Genomic DNA, 19,674 nt, shown 5'->3' with positions numbered 1-19,674 from the left:
ATTGTTGGCACTCTACCACTTGTGCCACAACTCCAGTTCCAGATATCTGATTTCCAAAAATCTTGTAGGTTTGCCTGAGTTTCCAGCGGACTCTTGAGTAGATAGGATTATAGGTGTAAGTCATCAGTGCACAAGATTTTTTAAACATAACATTTAAAAAATAGCCAAGTGCTGGTGGGTCACACCTGTAATCCTAGCTATTCAGGAGGCTGAAATCTAAGGATCACAGTTGGAAGTCAGCCTGGGCCAAAAGGTCCATGTGACTCATATCTCCAATAAATGATTAAAAGCTAGAAGTGGGGTTGTGGTTCAAATGATAGAATGCTAGCCTTGAGCAAAAGAAGCTCAGGGAGGAACCCAGGCCCAGAGTTCAAGCCTTGGGACCAGCAAAAACAAACAAACAAAAAACTATTTAGGGTTAAAGAATAGAGGGTAAAAAAAAAAAAAGAATAGAGGGTCAAATATCACCAAATTGCAATTTATTTATTCCGGTCTCTTCACAAAATTAATGCATGGTCATTAGGAGAAAACTCATAGAGGTTTTGTTGTTGTTGTCCTTTTAAATCAAACCTTCATCTGCCCCAGCCTTCCAAATGCTGGAATTACAAACATGCAACATTATACCCAAGTTAAGTATTTTTACTGTAACTAAAAAAAATGATTTTATGGCAGCTGTTAAAATACTAAAATGTAATTGTCCCTTTCACCTTTGTCAAATAACTGCAAAAATAAAGCACAGATGGATATGATAACAGGATGTAGACAAATTTTCTCAGAAATTAACTTTGATTCCAATGGCTTGTTTAAATTCTTGATTTTGTGGTTCCAAAATGTCATAGAAAACTTGATTTTTATTAAAGTGTTCTCTAATGTAAAGCAAATCTTCAATGGGATAGTTATCAGTTTTTCCAGTCCAAATAGTCAGGCTGTACCTGTATTAAAATAAGAGAACTATGTAGTTAAAAGCCTTTTTTTTTTTTGGTAAGAAACAATGGCAAGTGATTCTACTAAGTCTAAAAATACATATTTGTTTCTATACCAAACATACACAAACTTAAGTTAATTAGCAATAGTATAACTATACTTTCCTGTTTCATTCCTTCATCAACAACAAAGAGACTAGAGATTTAAAAAATTTAACACCGGTGTTTGTCAAAATTGCATAACAACTATATTTGAATTACAGAAATACTACATGGCTTTTATTATTTTGTTGTTTGGGTTTTTAAACTGCATATATATATATATATATATATATATATATATATATGAAAAGCCAAATATACATATACATATATATACACAGATATATACATATATACATGTGTATGTATATATGTGTGTGTGTGTGTGTGTATGTGTGTGTGTGTGTGTGTGTGTGTGTATATCTTTTCTGTTTGGGTACTGGGGACTGAATCCAGGACATTGCACTTGCTAGGCAAGTGCTTTGCCACTGAGCTATATCCCAGTCCTTATATGGCTTTTAGAAACTCAGACTAGTAACACAAAAAATAAATAAATAAATAAAAATATGTCAAATTTTGGAAAAAGGAACTGAAGGGACTGTGTTACCTAATGTCAAAATTACAGCTGTTAAGCTAGGCACTGGTGGCTCATGCCCGTAATCCTAGCTACTCAAGAGGCTGAGATCTGCGGACTGCAGTTCAAAGCCACACTGGGCAGGAAAGTCCATGAGACTCTTATCTCCAATTAACCACCAGAAAACCGGAAGTGGTGCTGTGGCTCAAGTGGTAGACACTCACTTTGAGCTGAAGAGCTCAGGGACAATGCCCAGGTTCAAAGTTCAAGCCTCAGGACTGATTTAAAAAAAAAAAAAAAAGATTAAAAAAATACAGCTGTTACTGGGCCCAATTGGCTCACACCTATAATCCTAGCTACTCTGGAGGCTGAGATCTGAGGATTGCAGTTAGAAACCAACCCAGGAAAGCAAGTCTGTGGACTCTTATCTCCAATTAACAATCAATAAGCTGGAAGTAGAGTTGAGGCTCAAGTGCTACAGCACTAGCCTTGAGCAAAAGAGCTCAGGGACAGTGCTCAGGCCAAGTTCAAGCTCCAGGAGGCACATACACAAAAAAATGAGAGCTGTAACCTGGGTTTATTCAGTAGTCTGTAGGAGGGGAAAGCATTAACAGCAGAATGTGAAGGGACCAGAATATCACTACCATTGTCAACATCCATAGTCACTTATGATGGCCCTGCTATCTCTTTGGGAGATTTTTGTATGAGATGATAACACATCAAGGGATGTTATTAAGAATATTAGAAAGAATAAATTTACAACCATTTCTGAAGTTAAAGAACAATAACATAGGGCTGGGAAGGTGGCTCAGTGGTAGAGCGCTTGCCTTGCATGATTGAGGCCCTGGGTTTGATTCCTCAGCACCACATAAGAAAAAAGCCGGAAGTGGCACTGTGGCTCAAGTGGTAGAGCGCTAGCCTTGAGCTGAAGAGCTGAGGGACAGCGCCCAGGCCCAGAGTTCAGGCCCCACGACCAGACCCCCCCCCCAAAAAAGAACAATAACATATGCAACATTTTATGGATTTACGAATACTGTAATCAAAATGTCATTTCTACCCTATATTCATTTCTTAGCCAGGTCCTGGTGGCTCACACCTGTAATCTCAGCTACAAAGCCAGCCAGGCAGGAAAATACATGAGATTCTTATCTCCAATTAACTACTAAAAAGCCAGCAGTGGAGCTGTGGCTCAAGTGGCGGAGTCTTAGACTTGAGCAAAAGAGCTTCAGGGACAGCACCCAGGCCCTGAGTTCAAGCCCCAGGACTAGTAAAACAACAACAACAACAACAATAATAATAATTTCTTTCAGTCATATGGTTACATTAGAGTTTATGGAAAAGCAAAGCCCTAAGTAGTTTCATATTTATTTTCCCCATAAATTTGTCATAATTTGGAGGAAGGGAGGAGGTAATCCCCAAAGCATTTCTTCTACTACCCATAAGAAATAGCTGTGTAATTGGGCATATGGTCTTGTTACACTGACATATTCCTGCCCTCGTGAACAGTTACACCATTTTCGATATATAACAAAGGAAAGTACTTTGGATTTTGCCACAGCAGTATTATATGACAAACCAGAAATAATTTTAAACTACCACACAGATCATAGAGGAAAGGAAAAGTGAAAATTCTCTTTGAAGCCTATATTTCATGCTAGAATGGAATCTATTAATTTATCTGGGCACCATGGTGACAAGACTTATAAAAAGACACAGATATGATCATCGTGGTTAAAAGAAGAGCTTTCCAGTGTTAGCTTGCCTCATTTCATATTCCCCCCCCCACTGAACTTAAATAAAAATGAAAAAACAAAATTGCTAAAGAGTATCTTAAATTATGTTCATTCAAATAAATTATCTACCTACATTTTAAAGCTTCTTACTGTCCAAAAAACATACATAAGTTATATAAATTATCATCAAGTATAAGTCAGTTAACCAAAACACAAAACAACACCTCAGGAGGTATCCCTGCTCCAGCACAACCTCTCTTCTCCCTCCCTTCTTCTGTCCTCTTACCTTAATAAGCTAGCTGTATACAATGGATATTTTGTTTTACAAGGAGGGAAAATAAGAATCTATATTTACATATCCACTTATATTTACAAAGAAGCTAATAACAGGTTAATAAGAAACTGACAACTGTTAGCTGGGCACCGGTGGCTCATGCCTGCAATCCTAGCTATTCAGGAGACTGAGATCTGAGGATAATGGTTCAAAGCCAGCCTGGGCAGGAAAGGCTGTGAGACTCTTATCTCCAATAAACCACTAGAAAACAGGAAGTGGTGCTGTAGCTCAAGTGGTAAAGCGCTCGCCTTGAGCTGAAGAGCGCAGGGACAGCGCCCAAGCCCAGAGTTCAAGCCCCACAACTGACCAAAAAATAAATAAATAAATAAAATAACAAGAAACTGACAACTGTGGTTAGCAAGATTGGTCAGGAAGATGGAAGAAAGGATTTTTCACAGCATGATCCTTTATTCTTTTGGGTTTTGGAACCAATTTCTTATTTAAATAACAGTATATGTAACTGTGTGACAGAAACTGGCAGCTTTGTTCAATATCCATTCTCCTTTTTACTTAATAAACCTCTGAATTCTTTTCTAGACATAAATGTCATACAAAATAGAAACTACATTCCCCAACTCTACATGAAGCTAGATGTGGGCACGACTGTCATCTTCAATGAGTTACGCGAGCACACATTATAGTTTTCAGCTCTCATCCTCCTAGAGAAACATTGATTTTGGGCAATGACCCATGGAAAAAAGTATTAAGGAGACACTGGAGAAGGGTGAAAAAGAACAGTTTCACCTTATCCACACCCCATTCTCCCAGTGTAATTCAGTTAGGGTCCAAAGAGACCTCCTTGCCATCTGATTTTTCCCATGTGGGAAAGTAGAAACATAATGAATTCTCAGTTTCCCTAAACTTGTGGGATGATGGTCAAGAAATCTGATTCATATTCAGCTTACCCAGGATACTGAGGGAATCTGATCAAGCCTGAGGGCAACTAGGAGGAAGAAGAGGTGAGGGCTCAAAGCAATAAATCCATGGAACTCAATGAAGTGGGGGAGTTCCCGTTAATCATGTCACAGACTTCCAAGATCTCTGCTTACAAGCCTTGGAGGATGGATACCTGTGGATGCTCTACAGGCCCATGATTACAACCAGTACTCTGTGACGCCCTCGTCCATGGCATCCTCACAAATGGCACACTCAAGCCTCTGCAGATCATGCATGAGCACAAACAGCCAGATTGATTCTTCTGAATTTGGAAAATATGCTTCACTGCTTTAGAGCACTACAGGAAGGAAAATAAATAGGAGGTTTCCAGACTGGCTGTCCAAGCTTAAGAGAAAGCACAAAAGAAGAAATAAGATGGGTAAAGTATGTGCATCCAGAGAACAGTTATGGAAGAGCCACAGAATCTTGACACAGTTTGACTCGGGAAGGTCTTTCCATCTAAAATGCTCAGTAGAGTTGAAATTTGACAATATAACTCTATCAAAGGAACTCAGTAATTTCCTTCCTTCCTTCCTTCCTTCCTTCTTTCCTTCCTTCCTTCCTTCCTTCCTTCCTTCCTTATTTGCCTGCCTGCCTTCCTTCCTTCCTTTCTTCTTTCCTCCACCTTCTTCCCTTTCCCCTCCTCCACTTCTTCCTCCTCCTTCTCCTCTTCCTCCTGCTGCTACTGTTACTGCTATTCTTCTTACAGTTTTCTAAATTCAGGGTATCATACTGGCCTAACTTTGCTCAGCTAGTGGCTTTGTCACTTGAGCCACACTTCTTTGCTGGTTATTTTGGAGAGTATCATGGACTTTTCTACCTGGGTTGGCTTTGATCTCTGGCTCTCAACCTCCTGAGTAGGTAGGATTACAGGCATGAGCAACCAGTGCTCTGCTCACAATAATTCTGTTCTAAACAACCTAGAAGAAATGAAAAAACTATGATATATCTGTGAATGTAAAAACACTGTTCTAAAAGATGCTCAGGAAGCTATAAGAGAATGAAATCAGGAAATCAACATATGAACAAAATTAGAAATACAATAGAGGGGCTGGGAAGGTGGCTCAGTGGTAGAGCACTTGCCTTGCATGCATGAGGCCCTGGGTTCGATTCCTCAGCACCACATAAGCAAAAAGAAAAAATCAGAAGTGGTGCTGTGGCTCAAGTGGTAGAGCGCTAGCCTTGAGCTGAAGAGCTGGGGAACAGCGCCCAGGCCCAGAGTTCAGGCCCCACAACCGGACCCCCAAAAAAAAGAAAAAATAAAAAAAAGAAATACAATAGAGACAAATCATAAAATAAGAACCCAACAGAAATCCTGGAACTAAAGAATATAATGTCATGAAAAATACAACAATGAGCAACAGACTCAAGCAGAAAAAATACTCCATAAACTCAAAGAGTTTATGTGAAATTGTATACTTAGAAAAGAAAAAAAAGGGGATAAAAAACAAGGAAACATTGTGAACAAACTTTCGAGGATTAATACACCCAATATATGCAATATAGAGATCCATCCAAGAAGGAAAAGAGAAAGAAAAAAGGGAATTTTAATAAAACTTTGTATGAAAAAGATTTCTGAAATGAAATGAATTAAGAGAGAAACTAATTTATCCTCTTTTAACAGTTTGTGACTGTGTAATAATAAAGCAAGATGATAGCACTGGGGGAGCATCTATTTCATATACAACCTTTTGTATGAAACAGGTTAAAAGACTAGCTGTTAAGAGAAAGTCCACAGCGCTTCCATCTGCTGGGGAAATCTGTGCATATACACAACCTTTTCCATTTCCTTTTCTTCTCATACACACTGTCCTATGATTTTCAAGCTCAGTTGATTCTCACACATACTCACTTGCACACTTTACCTTGTTAAACTAATACATACCTGTTTGATTTCGTTAATAGCCAAAGTAACTGAGAACAGGACTGCCTGACTAATGCTGCCCTGACAGGGAATGTTACGGGCTGATTGAGTCCACTGCATATATATTCCATCTCTTTCACCATTGTCCAACTGTACCCTGAAATGAAAGAGAAAAAAAATGAAGATTTCTAATTAAAATCTTAGAAGTCAATTAAATAAAAAATCAATTAGCTCAAATAGATAAATCTATTGTAAATTTACAGGTAAATGAATAATTTATAAGTTTTTCCATTTGGAGTCAGAGTAAATTGAAATATCACAATACAAGTGAACATTTTTTTAATTGTGTGGTAGGATAGAGGTACCTAGGGTCTTACTCAAGGCAAACAAATTACCTAACTCCAAGTCATATCTCCAACCCAACCAAATAAGGTTTTAGGTTTTAAATTTAAGAGACAGGGTTCTTAATATGTAGCTCAAATAGCCTCAAACTTGTGATTTTTCTGTGAAGAATCACACTCCCATACTTGGTTATCCAAGAAAATATCTGTAGTGGGAAATGTATATAAAAACCATATCGCCGGGCGCCAATGGCACACACCTGTAATCCTAGCTACTCAGGAAGCTGAGATCTGAGCATCAAGGTTCAAAGCCCACCTGAGCAGGAAGTCTGTGAGTCCTACCAGAAAACCAGGAGTGGCGCTGTGGCTCAAATGGTAGAGTGCTAGCCTTGAACTGAAGAGCTGAGGGACAATGCCTAGACCCAGAGTTCAAGCCCCACGACCGACAAAAATAACAAAAACAAAAAAAATAGCTGGGCGCCAATGGCTCACACCTGTAATGCTAGCTACACAGGAGGCTGAGATCTGAGGATTGTGGTTCAAAGGCTGCATGAGCAGGAAAGTCTGTGAGACTCTTATCTCCAATAAGCCACTAGTAAACCGGAAGTGGTGCTGTGGCTCAAGTGGTAGAGAGCTCGCCTTGAGCTGACAGCGCCTAAGCCCAGAGATTAAGCCCCACGACCAACAAAAATATAAATAAATAAATAAAAATACCACATTAATCTAGAGCACAACAACTTATAACATTAAAGAGGTTTTAAGGGCATAGAGGTGTAGCTCAATGATAGAACATGAGCTTAAAATATGTCAGGCTTGGGTTCAATCTCCAGCACAAAACAAAAAATAGAAAACAAAATCCAAGGAAGTTTTACTAATCTCTCAAGTAAAAAAAAGCATACTTGAAACAATTTTAATTTACTTCATCGCTAAGATCTTTTTCTTTTCTTTTTTTTTTTTTGGGGTCCGGTCATGGGGCCTGAACTCTGGGCCTGGGCACTGTCCCTCAGCTCTTCAGCTCAAAGCTAGCGCTCTACCACTTGAGCCACAGCGCCACTTCTGGGTTTTTTCTTTTTGCTTATGTGGTGCTGAGGAATCGAACCCAGGGCCTCAGGCATGCAAGGCAAGCGCTCTACCACTGAGCCACCTTCCCAGCCCTAAGATCTTTTTCTTAAGTATATAGAGACAGAAAGAGAAGAAAAGAAAAGAAAAACCCACAAAGTCAGGCATCAATGGCGTATGTCTGTAATACTAGATACTCAAGAGGCAGCAATCTGAGGACCAAGGTTCAAAGCCAGCCTGGGAAGAAAAGTCTGAGAGACTCTATCTCCAAATAACTAGCAAAATGCTATGTGGGGGTGTGGTTCAAGCAGCAGAGCTCCAACAGGGAGTGAAAATGCCCAGTTCTAGTATCAGCACCAAAAATAAATAAATAACTTTTAATCTCTCAAACAAAAAAATATGATAGTATTTTTATTGAAAGATTCTAAGGTATGTGTCATCTCTTAGGTCATTCTGTATCATTAATATGCTCTATGAATGGAGATTTTTCTATTTGTGTTAGTTAACTTTTCCAAGAAAAAGTGATTACTAGGTATTTATTAGCTGTTTAAGTGATAACTGACTTCAATTCAATTTTCTTTGTGGCTAGTCCAAATCACTTACAGATTTTATGTATAGTAGAAGTAGAAGTAAAACTGACTTTATAAATCTTGTTGGGATATTCTAGAAAATGCACTGGTTGTGTATAAATAGCATCTAAAACTGTTTCATTTTGTATTGCCCTAATCTCTACCAAAAGTGGGTTGTAAAAAGTCTTGGAAGGAGTTAGAACAGCAAAAATCAAGAACTCTAACAACAACAGATGCTGGAGGGGATGTGGACAGAAAGGAACCTTACTTCATTGTTGGTGGGAATGTAAACTTGTTCAACCACTTTGGAAAGCAGTATGGAGGTTCCTCAAAAGACTTCACATAGAACTCCCCTATGACCCAGCAATCCCACTTTTGGGCATTTACCCTAATATTTACAAAAAAGACCACACTAAAGCTACCAGCACAACTATGTTTATTGCAGCATTATTTACCATAGCTAAGATATGAAACCAACCCAGATGCCCCTCAGTAGATGAATGGATCAAGAAAATGTGGTATATATACACAATGGAATTCTATGCCTCCATCAGAAAGAATGGCATTGCCCCATTTGTTAGGAAATGGAAAGGCTTGGAAAAAATTATATTAAGTGAAGTAAGCCAGGCCCAAAGAAACATAGGTCCCATGGTTTCCCTTATTTGCAATATCTAGTATAGGTATGAGTCAAGCGGAAAAGGTCAGATAATGTGATGTTAGGAAAACGAATCCTTAAATATGTATTTTAATGTTTTCATTTCTTTCATGCATGTGTTTCTAACACATTTATAAGATTATTTCTTTGTTGCTTTGTATGTCCCTCCCCCACAGTGTAACCCCCGCTTTCACTATATTTGATGTCAGTATAACATGTGGAGGAGATGGGGACAAACAAGTCGTTTAAGGATTCAGGTAGACCTGTTGCAACAATGAGAAGTACAAAATGTCATGTCAAAACCAGCTTTACAATGTCGGTGGGGGGGGGAGGGGGGTATGATTGAGTGGGGGGGAGGGGGGAGGCTGGGAAGGGAGGTGAAGGGTAAACCAAAGGAGGAGGCTGCAATGCTTGGTAAGAAATGTACTCATTATCCTGCCCATGTAATTGTAACCCCTCTGTACAGTATGTTCTCAAAAAAAAAAAAAGTCTTGGAAGGTAAAGGAGGATTTGCAGAAATCCTCAGTGAATATCTCAATTTAGTAGGTAAATTTCTGGTAAATAAAAAGGAAATGTTTTTTTCTTTAAGTTTTCAAAATTACAGAATACTAGAATACTAGAAGAAGTGATCGCTAACAGAAACTATACTATGGTTAGAAAGCTATACATACCCTTTTTAACAATCTTTAGCATAAGAAGTAGAACAGGATAAAGCACAGTGATGGAAAAGAACTTGAGCACACTCTGGTTCCAGACATGGTTTACTAGGTGCAAACCTGGGGGAGAGCCCTTGTTAGACTACATAGGGACAAGATAGAGTTTATAATCACAAGAGAGGTACTAAATACTTTTCAGTTTATTTTCTTCAAGCATTTTTTAAAATTTTATTTTACTGTAAGGTGATGTACAGAGGGGTTACAGTTATGTAAGTAAGTACATTTCTTTTCAAACAGTGCTACTCTTCAGCATTTTAAATTACGTATTACCTCAATGAAAATAATAAAAACCTAAATGATTAGAAATTTTTAATTGAGTTAGGATAGTTTTTTTTCTCTCAATTGTATCAATTATTGGCTAAGAAAGTCACAATCTGTGTCATTACCCACTAGGTGGCAGTTACTCGAACCTCATGCTGAACATGAAGCCGTTATATCTGGACCTGAGGAAACAACTCAGTAATAGGGCAATAAATTCAATCCTCAGCACCCCCATACACACATAATGATAATACAAAGCAATAGCCAATTAATTTAAAAATGACTAGCTCACATCAATAATCCTACCTACACAGAAAGCTGAGATCTGAGGATCACAGCTCAGATAGGAATGTCTGAAAGACTCTTATCTCCACTTAACCACCAAAATGCCAGAGGTAGAAATGTGGCTTAAGTGGTAGAGCTCTGGCCTTGAACACAAAAGCTCAGGGACAGGACCCAGGCCCTCAAGCAGAAAAAAAAGAGTGCGCTGAAGCCCATAGATAAAACCTGTGTAGATTCCAAATGCTATCTACTTTATTACTTTTACCATGTGAACTAATGTTCTAGGGCACTGAGTTGTTTACTGGCTGTTTAACCTAGACATCACTGCCTAAGGATTTGCAAAGAAAATACAAACATGAGCCAAGGGAGTGTAATAAGAAGCCGATCATGTCTACCTGTAGCAGGATGCGAATGCAAAGAACAAATCTAGCCCCAGAAGTGTCTCTGGGCTTCCCAATGTCTTGTCCAATCAAAGAAACGTAAGGAGGTGCCTCTAATATCTAAAGGGCAGAACTTTTGCTCTTCAATTACTCTTACTTCTGAAAAGTTTTTGCATCCATTATCTAAAATATAGAGTCTGCTTCACAGTGTAATTGGGGGAGAGGGTGAAGAAGGCACTAAAATGGTTCAACGGTTCAACAACAACACAAGAGCAACTCAGGACTTGTTCAAAATATGTAAAGAGGCAACTTCACTTCAGTAAATCTAGACTTTTCAACCAAGTATTTCCATTTGGTGATAGATGAAGAGAGTGAAACCAATGAGCACAGTGCCATTGTGAAAGAAGGGTCAAACCCATACATGAAGGGTCAGGACTTTCTCAGCACTAGACTCTTAGATTTTGTTGGAAGGGGTTTGTTTTTTTTATTGGCTTTGTATTAAAGGTACTATTTTTATAACTGGAGGATATTTTAATTTGACTAACTTTAAACACATTAGAATGATCAATCACCTTCATTGACTTTTTCAGGATGCCAGCCTGTTGTCCAACCAAGGGAAAATGTCACATCTGGAAAGAAGGATGTCACGGTGTCTATAAATGGTTTCGCATCTACTACCTTGCTACTCCCATTTGGACCCGGAAGAATATCAGCATTAATCCACACAGGACACTTCAGGTATCTCTTCACCTTTTCCAGCAGCATCATGGATGGCTCCACGGCTGCCAGACTAAAAACAGTTGGCTGTTAACAAAACATTCTCACAGTAAAAGGGCTTTTAGACCACTGGTGTTGATGTTCTCAAATTCATGATAATAGCATAATACAAAAATATTTGACAAATAAAATCAAGGATCATAGCAGAGGAAAAAGCTAACCTACACTATATTTCAAAATATTGATTTCTACTTATTATTCATGAAAGGAATGCAAAAGTTCTACAGATCTATGAATAGTGCCATTACTTATAGACCCAGTAGAAGTTCGGAAGCTCCTCACTAGGCTAGTGTAAAACAGTTAGTAGCTCATCTGTGGTGGAAGACTAAGAATCATGAGGATGACTTCGGGAGAATGAGCAGCCCCCCTCATGGTCCTCCGCTTTTTCAAGACGGGACATGTCTAACAGGGCTTTTGTCCTTCTTTCTACTCCTTTTGTGTACCTTCCAAAGTCAAATCAACAATCCCATAAAGTACTACACTAAAACCAGAGAAGCCAGGCTCTAGTTCTTAGCTTCTCATTGTCACTCTGCTCCTATGTGGTATATTTCCTTCTTCTACTCTTCTGCCCCTGAAATGGAAGATTAATAAGCCCTAAATCTGCGCTTGTAAACTCCAAATAAGGTGTGTCATTTCTCATGTCAAGTCATATGGAACAGAGAAAATCCAGAATAGCCTGTAATCCTGAGCAAAAAGGGCAAAGCTGGAGGCATCACACTATCTGACTTCAAAGAGCATTATAAAGCTACAATGACCAAAATATCACGCTTTCTTATGAATTTCATTTAGAAATTAGGATGAAAGAATAAAAATCATATTCAAAATTGTAATAAGTCACTTAAATTACTTATTATGGAAAAGTAATTCCTTGCCAAAACTCCAGATAAAAAATTTAAATACCACACATTAGCCAGGCATGGGTGGCTTACACCTATAAACCTAGCTACTCCAGAGGCTCAGATCTCAGGATTAAAGTTAAAAACCAGAGTGGGTAGGAAAGTCTGTGATACTCTTTATCTCCAACAAACCACTCCCCACCTCCCCAAAAAAATGAATATCAGAAGTTCAGAGGTGAAGCTGTGGCTGAAGTGGTAGAGCACTAGCCTTGAGCAAAAGAGCTCAAGGACAGCAGCCAGGTCCTGAATTCAAGCTTCAGAACTAAATTTTGATTAGAATATTATTTAGCTTCCTTCCCCTTACACTCTCCAGCCAGGTTGAAGCTCTCCATTACTAACCATACGACCTCCAGCAGCCTACCTGACCCCCTCTGCCTCCATTTCCCTATGTGGAAAAGGAGGATAACAACAATGACCTACATCCTGGGTTGTTAGGAAGATTAAATGAAAAACCCATGTGATGTTCTTAGAAGATGGTCTGACAAATAATACATGTTCTTACAGCTGTTTTGGTCATTCCCCTTCAAATAATAGGATTAATTTTTTTAATAGCCTGGCTCTTTTGTGGTAGCTGCTAGCATTTAAGAATAAACAAGCTAATCTGTGGGGAGCCAAAGGAAACATCCCAGGGAACAATTTAAGGGGAAACAGTAAACAAGAAAAATTGAGCTCTTAAAAAGGCAAGGAGGTCTAAAACTTGAAATTGCCAATTACTACTGATGAAATGCTCTACTTCATGGTGGAATAAATATTTCCAAAATCGTAGGATCTGGTGCTAGTTTAGTCAGCAAAGCTTAGCTATTGTCTTTGGTAGTTCAAAAAACCTCTCGGGAAGTAAGTTTCTTTGTCAATAAAACAGTTGAATCAGATGCCACTGGAAAATCTTCATAATTTTAAGCCAGTTCTTTAACTCACAAGTCCCCATCAATACGAACTGCTGTATACTCAAGATTCTGTATACCCTCATTCACCAACAACGAGGCTTACTGACACAGCTTGTCCTACAGCAAATGGCTGGACTACTTTACTAAATCTATAAGGATTCTAAATCCTTATTACTTTCTTGAGTTAATTCAAATTTAAAATATGATTCAGAGATGAGGTAGGTTTAGCATCAATTCTGAATTTCAATAGTGGCAGCCTTCATGAAGCTTATCGTGAGCTTTCCTGGTATTTCTTATAAATACAAGTTATAAATAATTTTCATTTATGAGTAAGGAAATGACATTTAGTCACACTTCACTATCAATACTTCCAAAACAATATTTTAAAGAACACTTTAGTTACTGAAAAACTCTACATAATTCTATTTACAAATATAATAAATCATATAATAAATCATATTAACTGCTTCAATAATGTTCTCCCAACTCTCTCCCTCACAGATTGCTTTTCAACAAAAGAAGCATTTTTTTGGGGGGGTCCAGTCGTGGGGCTTGACCTCTGGGCCTGGGCGCTGTCCCTCAGCTCTTCAGCTCAAGGCTAGTGCTCTACCACTTGAACCACAGCGCCACTTCCAGCTTTTTTCTTTTATGCTTATGTGGTGCTGAGGAATTGAACCCAGGGCTTCAGGCATGCAAGGCAAGCGCTCTACCATTGAGCCACCTTCCCAGCCCAAAAGAAGCATTTTTTTTTTTAAGTTACCACTCTGTTATCACACAGATCACTTGTGACTAATTCCTTTATAAAAATTAATTGTAGCCTCTAAAGGTTCCAAGAAACAATCTTAGCATATATATCTCAGCGAGCATCAGGTCCATTCCTGGAACATATTAAAGCCTATAATTCAACTAGCAGTTTGAATTAAGTACAAAAATACACAGGCATGGGTATGTGTGACTATTAATTTTTTTCTCAAAGTTTTCTGAAACAACCAAACACATGTTTGTATAAATACCTCTTGAAATCCAGCTTGATGCCTTTATTGCTTTTCATAACCTCTGCCAGCCACTCCTGCAAAGTGTTATCACTACTTATTTCAGGAGGGTGGGCCATGATTGGCTGACCATGCTCTGACTCGTCGCCTGGAAGAAGGACATCAGCCTCTATCATGTGAGCACAGCCTGTCCGAATGGAAAACCTTCAGTTAGTGCTAATAAAACAACAAGCAGAAACACAGGAAATGCCATGCCCTGTACATAATGAGGAATGGAAAAGGAAGGAAAGAAAGCTAATGGTGAGGAATGACTACATGCCAGGTACTATACTAAGCCCTATATGTTGTCCTTACTTTTTTTCAGATGAATTAACAGGTGCCCAGAAGCTAAACACTGCCTAAGTTACAGAGTGCATAAACTGTTGTCAGACTTATGTACATGTTCCAGTACTGAGCAAAATGAGTATGTGAGGGTAGACTTACTAAGATTTGCAGAAGTCTTCTGGAAATAATGAATCATTATTTTTTCTTCTCAACTCTCAAATTTGAAGCTGTGGTTATGTATTACTTATGGCTGAAGTGTATATTGAAAACTCATATCTCTGTTTATAAGCACATATTCTTTGACAATAGGATTTCTAGCTCCAGCTGAGCTCCCCATTGACTGCAGCTCTATAAAGACTCTGGTCTACATCTACACCACCTGCAAAGGAACCAGTCAGTTGACCCACACTATCATGAGACATAGTACACAATGCTATTTTAAGTTGTAAGTTTGAGGTATATAAACAGAAGGAAACATCTGGAAGTCAAGTGTTGCCCTCACAAAAAAATAGGAACAATGCATCATTGGCTTTGAAACCTAGTGAGGGCTACAAAGGCAAGGAAAGAGCTAGTCATGGAAGTGGGAAGAGCAGTGTGGAAACTCTTATTTGAAGTATGAGAATATACAACTTGTTTTATGCAGCAGTAAAACCTGGCAACACTGTCATCTGTAGCAACTAGGAGAAGACAGTCTTCTCCCAGATGAATTTGTGGACTTAAGAGAAGGAGGTATCCAGGGGAAAGCTGAAAGTGCGAAGACTTCTTTTAACTATAGTACATAATAAGAAAGGAGTAAGCTAAATAATTAACTCTTCAGAATTTCAGAAGCATAGGAAGGTGATAACAGGTGAACTTGAAGAAACAGGTCAGCTTGTACAAGGGCTTTTTGGCTACTGAGGTGGTTTGAAGATTCCAATAACAGCCTCTGAGAAATAAAACAGCTAACTTAGTAGACAGGGATGAAATTATTACTTGTGTTAGCTCCAAGATAAGTGAAAGCAAGCAACTTACTTCTCAAGGCCTCATACATTTGTGCCTTGTGATTAGCAGCATGATACCAGACAATCTCAGCGCCATCTTCTGTTGTAATCTGGTTATTTCTCAGAAAATATTCCAGTACATTTTCACTCCATGATCCTAAAATAACAGGATTTATTTACATGAGAAAGACTGGTACTTTCAATGGAGCAAAAAATTTTGAAGCAAAATTAAACAAATGTAGGCATGATGTGGTGAGACGTATATTGATAGATAAAAGGTTACTATATGAGGCAAATTAACATTCTATATGTATTACAATTTATTACCCATAATCCTCTTGTTATATGTTAGATCTACAGATGTGTTTGACAGATTTGCCACTTTATATCCTCTGACATATATTCTCCACACATACCCAACTAAAGTTTTGTTCTCTATTTCTGTATACTTGAATTCTCTTTTAAATTCTCTATATAACATCACACAGTATTTCCTTCTTTCCTGTGTAGCTCTTTCACTTAGACTAACAGTTCCCTCAAGGCTCATGCACTTGTGGCTATTAATAAGTCATTTTTGGGATGAATAATATTCTTCTTTGTGTGTATCTGTGTGTGTGTGGACAACACATCTTTACTTAAAAATCGGCCATCAGATAACTAGCTTGTTTCCATACATTGGCTATTATGAATAATGCTCTTGAGATATCTTTACAAGGTAGTGATTTTATTTCCTTTGAGTCTATGCCTACAGGAAGGATTGCTGGGCTAAAACAGTATGTCTCTAATAAAAAGGAATAGAAGATGGTAAGGGATATTAACAAAGTAGTTATACTGGGAAAAATACAAACACTTGAAGACAACATATATTATGATGCTGCAAGTATATAATAAATATAAAGATATCATATGTTACATAATGTAATAATCAGTAGATATTCAAGATGGTCTGAACATCTGAAGCATAAAAAAGGATGCAGGAAGAAAATTAAAATGGCAAGAAATAGATCTTCAAGGGTTGAAACTTCAGAAATTTCACATCATATCCCAGACCTATAAATAAAAATAAGAATATAAAGCCAAAGTTATGCTTGAAACTTGTTAGTTTTGTACAATTTGTTTCCTCCATCTGAAGTTCCAATGAACATTCTGCTGCATATTCTCTTCAGATTATGACTCTTGGAAATATTCATGAGTGGTTAAGTGAACTCTTGAGATAGTATTTATAGACTTATATAGCATGTAGAAATGTAGTTAATTCTATCTGTCAACTACTTAAAATACACCATATTTTCATCATCTCTCTAACTCTGCTTATTTATTCAACCATTTATTAATTGCCTTCCAAGTGACTTCAAGTATCTCATGCATAAGATTATGCCCTTCATTAACTGTTAAACAACAGATATTAGAAACTGCCAATGAAATATTGTGCAAAGCAGTATTTGATTGGAGAAGAGAGGGGCAAATAAAGACAACTTCTAACCAATACACATGGGATGTAGCAACCACTCTGAATAAAGAGTTGGCTGGGGACCCCATTGTCCCCAAGCATTCACCTCAGACACTGGCCCTATTCAGCACATCAAACAGTCATGGCCTTACAAACTTAAATGGCAATTTATGGCCAACATGTCCAATAAGAAAATAATGAAATCACAGTATTCACTGTGATACACTAAATGGAGCCAGCTGTGGTGGCATACACCTTACACCCAGCCCTCAGAATTTGGCACCAGAGGATTGTAATTTTGAGGCCTGCCTGGGCTACAAAGCAAGGCCCCATCACAAAAGGGAGAGAGAGATGGCACCAGTGGCTCATTCCTGTAAAGCTAGCTACTCAGGAGGCTGGGATCTGAGGATCGCAGTTTGAAGTCTGCCCAGGCAGGAAAAATCTGTGGGACTCTTACCTCCAAACCACCAAAAAGCCAGAAGCAGAGCTGTGGTTCAAGTAGCAGAGTACAAACCTTGAGCACAAAATATCAAGGTCCTTAGTTCAAGCTCTAGGACTGGCACCATAAAAGGGGGCAGGGAAGATGGCTGGAGAGGCTGAGAAAGGAGTAGACTTAGGACTCTATATCTCTGTGCTGCACCTATTCATACCTCTCTGGGGGACTTATTTTCATGCTACCTTGACAAAGTTGGGTAGTTAAAACAGAAGTTTCTATCTTACAAAGTCTAAAATTAAGGTATGTATGTTTTCATAGGAAACTAGAAAAATCATGATCTTCCTACCTACATCTTCCATGTAGCTAAGATTATAGGTGGAAGCCACCATTCCCAGATCTACTAATTCTTTAAATAGGTGAATTGCTACATTGTATGTACTCAGCCATAACTATGTACAAGATGCTCCTTGCGTCTGAGAATAGACACATGTCCAGATGAACATATTATAAATTGGAAATACAAGAATACATTTAGAGGGGGGAAGGGGAGGGACAGTAAAAAAAACAAACAAACAAAAAAAAAGAATACATTTAGCCGGGCGCCAGTGGCTCACGCTTGTAATCCTAGCTACTCTGGAGGCTGAGATCTGAGGATTGCGGTTCAAAGCCCAGGCAGGAACGTCCGTGAGACTCTTATCTCCAATTAACCACAGAAAACAAAGTGGCGCTGTGGCTCAACTGGTAGAGAGCTCACCTTGAACTGAAGAGCTGAGGGACAGCACCCAGGCCTACAGTTTATGCCCAATAAGAATACATTTAATACCCAATGTCATAGCCTATTCTAGCCTACCTTAAGCATGCTCTGACACTTTAATTGACCTAAGCTTGGAATTAATCGGTTGATGGGAAGGAAGTTTTCATCATAAATCCTAATGTGCCTTTTGTGTTTATTATGTGTTCAGAACACATTTTTATTTTTGTAGGATAAAAAAATTTAGGGCTGGGAAGGTGGCTCAGTGGTAGAGCGCTTGCCTCGCATGCATGAGGCCCTGGGTTCGAATCCTCAGTATCACATAAGCAGATAAAAGCTGGAAGTGGCTCTGTGTCTTCTGTGGTAGAGCGCTAGCCTTGATCTGAAGAGCTGAGGGGCAGCGCCCAGGCGGAGATCAGCCCCCATGACGGACACAAAGTTAAAAATAAAATAAAATCAGTCATTTGAAATTATGTCTATTTAAAAGCTCTTGTAGCACCGAGGATATGATTTTTCTTTTTAAAGATGCAGGGTACAAACATACTTCGGTCCTTACTTTCTTCAAAGCGAAGAACTTTAGAAAATGCTCATACGTCTGGGAACACAGCTACCCTGAAAAAGAAGTGTCACCAGGCCGGCTGATTTTGGGAGGAGTTGCAGGCCGCGGACTGCCTCCGACGGCAGAGGTCCGACCCCAGCGAAGGCCTGAGCACCTCGGTGGAGCCTGCAGCGAGCGCACGCGGCCGGCCCGGCGCCTCCAGGCTAAGCCTCCCACCAACCCCAGCGACCCACCGTGCCACCGATTACACAGGCGTCCCCGCCCTTCCATTTCAAGCGAGTCCTCCAAAGGCAACCATCTTGCCAGCGTCCCGCGCCCGCTAAATGCTCTTCCCTAAACCTCCTCCCGGAGCCAGCCTCCGCGCCGCGCGCCGGGCGCGGACGGGGTCCATCCCCAGCCACCGGGGCTCCGCGGGGACGGAGCGGCGCTCTTCCGCCGGGCGAATCCCCGACAGCGCCCACCCGGGTACTGAGGCCCGAAACGTGTCCCGGGGAGGCCGCCGCCCGGAAGCCCACGCCGCGGGCAACGGCGGAGACCGCCCGGAGCGACGTCAAGGAGAGAGGAGTACCTGGGCCCCCAGCCGATGTTGTCATGGTGACGGACGCCCGCCGTCCGCGCAGGCGCTTCACGGGAGGGGTGGAAATCTGACTCCACTACGGGCAGGCTGCAGGCCTGTGCCTCGCGGGCGCGCCTGTGAGGAGGAGTGCGCACGCGCAGAGCTTTGCGCACGCGCACAGCACCTGAAGTACCACCGGAGCTTCTAGCTTTGCCACCTTAGGGGAAGATGAAGTGGCTAGTGTGAAGAATGGGTTTCCAAAGTTGGGTATATTTTCTTTTTAATCCTACTCATACGCTAACGCCATGAAATCATCAGTGCTCCCAAGAATAGAGTGTTGCTGCATAAAAATACTGAACTTTGTTCTCTCTTCCTTAAATTTGAGGGCCTTAGTGGTACC

At 39.7% G+C, this 19,674-nt stretch overlaps 1 protein-coding gene across 4 annotated transcripts; it reads right to left on the bottom strand.

Annotated features, from left to right (window-relative positions):
* Positions 1 to 464: 464 nt before the first annotated feature.
* Positions 465 to 19,416, bottom strand: LOC138807210 (protein FAM151B). 4 transcript variants are annotated; one of them, XM_069992800.1, is made up of 7 exons: positions 19,287 to 19,416; positions 15,554 to 15,679; positions 14,240 to 14,405; positions 11,242 to 11,459; positions 9,702 to 9,806; positions 6,428 to 6,563; positions 465 to 932 (listed from the first exon to the last, which is right to left on the bottom strand). In XM_069992800.1, the coding sequence occupies exons 1-7, from the start codon at positions 19,309 to 19,311 to the stop codon at positions 773 to 775; spliced, it is 936 nt and encodes a 311-aa protein (XP_069848901.1). In that variant the 5' UTR covers positions 19,312 to 19,416; the 3' UTR covers positions 465 to 772. The 4 variants fall into 4 exon arrangements, with proteins under 4 accessions (XP_069848901.1, XP_069848900.1, XP_069848904.1 ...); XM_069992799.1 differs by lacking the exon at positions 19,287 to 19,416 and adding an exon at positions 18,952 to 19,252; XM_069992803.1 differs by lacking the exon at positions 9,702 to 9,806 and having other exon boundaries at positions 19,287 to 19,415.
* Between the last annotated feature and the right edge of the window lie 258 nt (positions 19,417 to 19,674).

The sequence above is a fragment of the Dipodomys merriami genome, unplaced genomic scaffold, assembly GCF_024711535.1.
Source record: "Dipodomys merriami isolate MVZ:Mamm:240054 unplaced genomic scaffold, mDipMer1.0.p SCAF_416, whole genome shotgun sequence".
Taxonomy (NCBI): domain Eukaryota; kingdom Metazoa; phylum Chordata; class Mammalia; order Rodentia; family Heteromyidae; genus Dipodomys; species Dipodomys merriami.
The sequence above is the reverse complement of the archived record's forward strand: the minus strand, read 5'-3'. Positions and strand labels throughout refer to the sequence as shown.